Genomic DNA, 4,027 nt, shown 5'->3' with positions numbered 1-4,027 from the left:
AGAATTATAAATACGGTTATAACCGAAATAACCGAATTATATATATTATTTTTTAAATTATAATATATATGTATAATATAGAAATAGTTAATAGAATTACACAGTTACAGTCACTCACACAAACACTTCCCTGACCTAATTGCACACATCCGCCTCTTCCTGATACTGGGTCATTAGCCGCCGCCCGCCGATTCAAAGGTACTGTATCTAATATTCAAAGGTCTGTTTACAGTAATCAACTTGTATTCATTAAAAGGTTATTTCAATTAGAAGTCTACATGTAATGCACACCTCTTGTTTCAAATATATTAGAAATTGATTAAATCTGCCTGTACAGGACTGAGCAATCACTAAGCATTTTTTGTTTTTGCTGGTTTTTCAGATGTTGGCCGCATTGCAGATTCTAGGAAATTTGCAAGCATCTGCATACGACAAGAACAATCAGTGACAACAAGCCTTTAGAACAGTTTTGGCTCCTTAGAAAAAAAATTCGGTTATCTCATAACCGAAACCGAATTAACCGAATTATTTCGGTTCGGTTTCGGTTCGGTTTAATAGATAATTCGGTTCGGTTCGGTTTAAGAAAAAATTACATTTCGGTTTTCGGTTATTTCGGTTCGGTTCGGTTTTAGACCGAACCGACCGAATGCTCAGCCCTAGTTGTAGTGTATATCATATTATTATTATTATGAAATAATTTGGTTTGAATATAAATTTAGTATAGATATACTATAACATCCCAAGCCCACAACTAGATGCATACCGGACCCAACAACCCACCACAGGTCGGCCCAAATGTGCTAGCAAATTGGTATACATTAGTTATTTGCTTGTGCTTATAAAGGCCCAAATACTCCTTTATCTAACCGATGTGCGATGTTACATTTTGGCATCAGAGCGAGGTTATGATTCTGTAGACTAGCCTTAGGGCATTTGACCTGTGAGTTTGGGTTTACTTCGTATGGGTAGAAGTAAGATTTTAGATATAACTCTGCGATATTTACTCGATATTCACTCTATACGTGTTCTCATAGTAAATGTTGCAGGATGCCGCCTAGAAGAGATACCACGAGACAACAAATAGTGATGGACAGGGAGACTTTCTTGGATATGGTTAGGGAAATTGCAAATCAACAAAGACAAAACCCGGGCGCTAATAATGTGCCAAATCAAGAAGGTCAAACTATGTTCGACCGTTTTATGAAGCAAAGGCCTAACAGTTTCAAAGAAGCCAAACACCCTATGGATGCTGAGGCTTGGATCAATCACATGGAGAAGATATTTCGTGTACTAAACTGTTCTGAGGAGGAGAAAGCTCGCTTTGGTGTTTACCGTCTTGAAAGGGATGCTGGCACTTGGTGGAAATCAGTGGTGGCTTCCCATCCGGCTGGATATGAGGACACTCTCACCTGGAATGTGTTTAAGGCGCAATTCGATCAAAGATACTTTCCTGCTAGTGTTCGTGAGGAATATGCTCGAGAATATCAGAGTATTGCTCAAAGGGATGATGAGTCCGTGGCGGATTTTCAGGTTCGATTTCAAAGGTTGGCTGGTTATGCTCGATCTATTGCTGGGGATGAACAAGATAAAATTATGAAGTTTAAATGGGCTTTGAAGGATTCCGTGCGCAACCATATCATTTCTAATCGCTACGCTACTATGGATAGTTTGGTGGACAGTGCTAGAGATCAGGAGCTCCATCAGGTGGACTGTGCCAAACGTCTTGAGGTTCAGGACCAGAAGAGAAAGAGGGATGATGATCCTCCTAGGTTCCAGAATAATGGAGAATCTTCGGGCGGATTTAAACAAAACAATCAGAGGTACAACACCCGCAGTTTTCAGCAGAAAAATGGGAATCAAGGGAATCAGCAAAATAGGTCAGGCGGTCAAACTGAGAGTCAGAATGAAGGAAGGTCTGCTTGTGCACACTGTGGAAAAATGCACAGTGGTGTTTGTCGCTGGATTTCAAGAGCATGCTATAATTGTGGTCGTCAGGGTCATACTATTCGAGACTGCAAGGCACCGTTGAAGAAATCTGGAGATCCGAACGATACTAGTGGGAAGGATGAGCAGAAGAGTTCGGGACGTGTGTTTTCTCTCACCGCAAATGATGCTGCTAACTCATCAGGTATGTAACTTTAATTTCGAGGACGAAATTATTTTAACGGGGGAAGAATATAATATCCCAGTATTTATTAACTTAATTATTTATAAGAATAATATATTTATAATTTCCATGCTAGATATTATTATTTTATATTGGTGATTCTAGAATCATCTAAAATTAGTTATAGAGTTCTAATTGGGACTCTATAAAATTATGGATAAGGCTGATTTAGTTGTTTAGATAACTCCTACCACCTATCTCTAATCAAATTAAAATCATCCAATCATCTTATAAATATATGATAATACATATTAGTGAGAGCGTGCGAGTTATCACCGGGAAGTAATAGTAATATTGGGTAAGATCAGGCGAAGCTGGTTGGATCAAAAGTTGAGATTTAGCTGTGTGGGTTTATTAAGGGTCTGTTTGGGAGTGCTGTTAAAAATTGCTGTGCTGTCAGAAAAAGTGCTGGTAAAATAAGTGCTGTTGTAGAAATCAGATAACTGTTTGTTAATTTTTTGATATTACTTATTTTGAGTTATAAATTAAAAAAAAATAATGTTTTTGGTGAGGTTTTATAATGAAATCTATAACAGCATTCTGCAAAAGCTGAAAAGCAGCTTTTTCCAAAAGCATGGGAGGACCTGCTTTTTCTAACGGCAGCTTTTCGGCTAAAAACTGCTGTTCAGAAAAGCAGCTTTTTGATTTACCAAACAGTTTTTCACCTGCTTTCAGCAAAAAGCTGCTGTTGCTGTCTGCAACAGCAACCCCAAACAGTACCTAAGTACATCACCATTCTGTCATAGGTGTAAGCCTCCTCCGCACTCAGGATTTTGTAAGCGAACACCCAATTCACTTTATTAATTGTTTTATTTCATATTCACGCATGTGTCTCAGTATACATATAGTCCGTTTAATCTTAAGGTTTAAGTGGCGTATTTGCGTGATAGATATATGATTTTGTATTGTGATATTATAATTATTATGAGTTTTTTTTTTTTTTTTTTTTTTTACTAATATGGCTTATAGCCTTACAATTTTAGTATCTGTTCTAAGATATTCTCGAGGTGAGCCAGAGTCGAACCCAGGACCTGGGCCAACAGAGGATAAGCCCTATGATCGTTAATTATTTAGTGTTATATTAGTACTCCTTTTCATGCGTCGATATACTGTACACACAGACCCGGCCCATTCGTTAATTATTTAGTGTTATATTAGTACTCCTTTTCATGCGTCGATATACTGTACACACAGACCCGGCCCAGAGGGAGGGCGAGCATTAAGGTTTAATATAGGTTGTGTCCAACTACGCACGAATTTGTTTGTTATATTATGCACTACTATATTGCTTTTTAAATTTCACGAAATTTGGCTCATAACATCTTCAGCTAATCCACTTCTCAAGGTTCAAAACTTGAAAGGCTACTATGTAGGTTTCTAACTTTAATTTCATTATAATTTATGTAGTAACATATTTAGTTAAATTTGAATTCAGTATCATAAATATTTTTTAAGAAGTTTTTTTTGGAAGCTCAAAAATTTTATTTTTACCCCTAGGCCCCCATATGGTATGGAACGGCCCTGTGTACACAATTTCTATCTTGTAGGTTGTAACTTGTGGTATGTGCACGCATGTCATGTCATGTATTCTAGTCAGAGCTACTTGCCATGTTTTTAAGATTTACTTTTGTAATCAAGAGATGCTAGCTAATTTATATTTAATTTGTTCGACTTGTAAATGAAATTTGTTATAAGTTCTAATATTTTCGTTTGGAGCTTTAAAATATAGTATATATAAATATGACAAGGAATTTCATTATTAACAATCTTATTAGTTGGGTTGATTAATTTTAATATTAATTTTATTGTTAGCATTATATAGAATTTTATATATCCTTTTATCATATTGGTGTTATTTGA

General features: G+C 36.4%; 1 protein-coding gene across 1 annotated transcript; it reads left to right on the top strand.

Moving 5' to 3' along the window:
- The first annotated feature begins 1,086 nt into the window (after positions 1 to 1,086).
- Positions 1,087 to 2,136, top strand: LOC108212463 (uncharacterized). Its single transcript, XM_017384190.1, has one exon. It carries the CDS (start codon positions 1,087 to 1,089, stop codon positions 2,134 to 2,136), a length of 1,050 nt encoding a protein of 349 aa, XP_017239679.1.
- Positions 2,137 to 4,027: the final 1,891 nt, after the last annotated feature.

Source organism: Daucus carota, chromosome 3 (genome assembly GCF_001625215.2).
Source record: "Daucus carota subsp. sativus chromosome 3, DH1 v3.0, whole genome shotgun sequence".
NCBI lineage: Eukaryota > Viridiplantae > Streptophyta > Magnoliopsida > Apiales > Apiaceae > Daucus > Daucus carota.
The sequence above is the reverse complement of the archived record's forward strand: the minus strand, read 5'-3'. Positions and strand labels throughout refer to the sequence as shown.

Bases quoted from the DNA above. Each gene is read 5' to 3' on its own strand.
- LOC108212463 (XM_017384190.1), top strand. From the start codon at position 1,087: ATGGACAGGGAGACTTTCTTGGATATGGTTAGGGAAATTGCAAATCAA.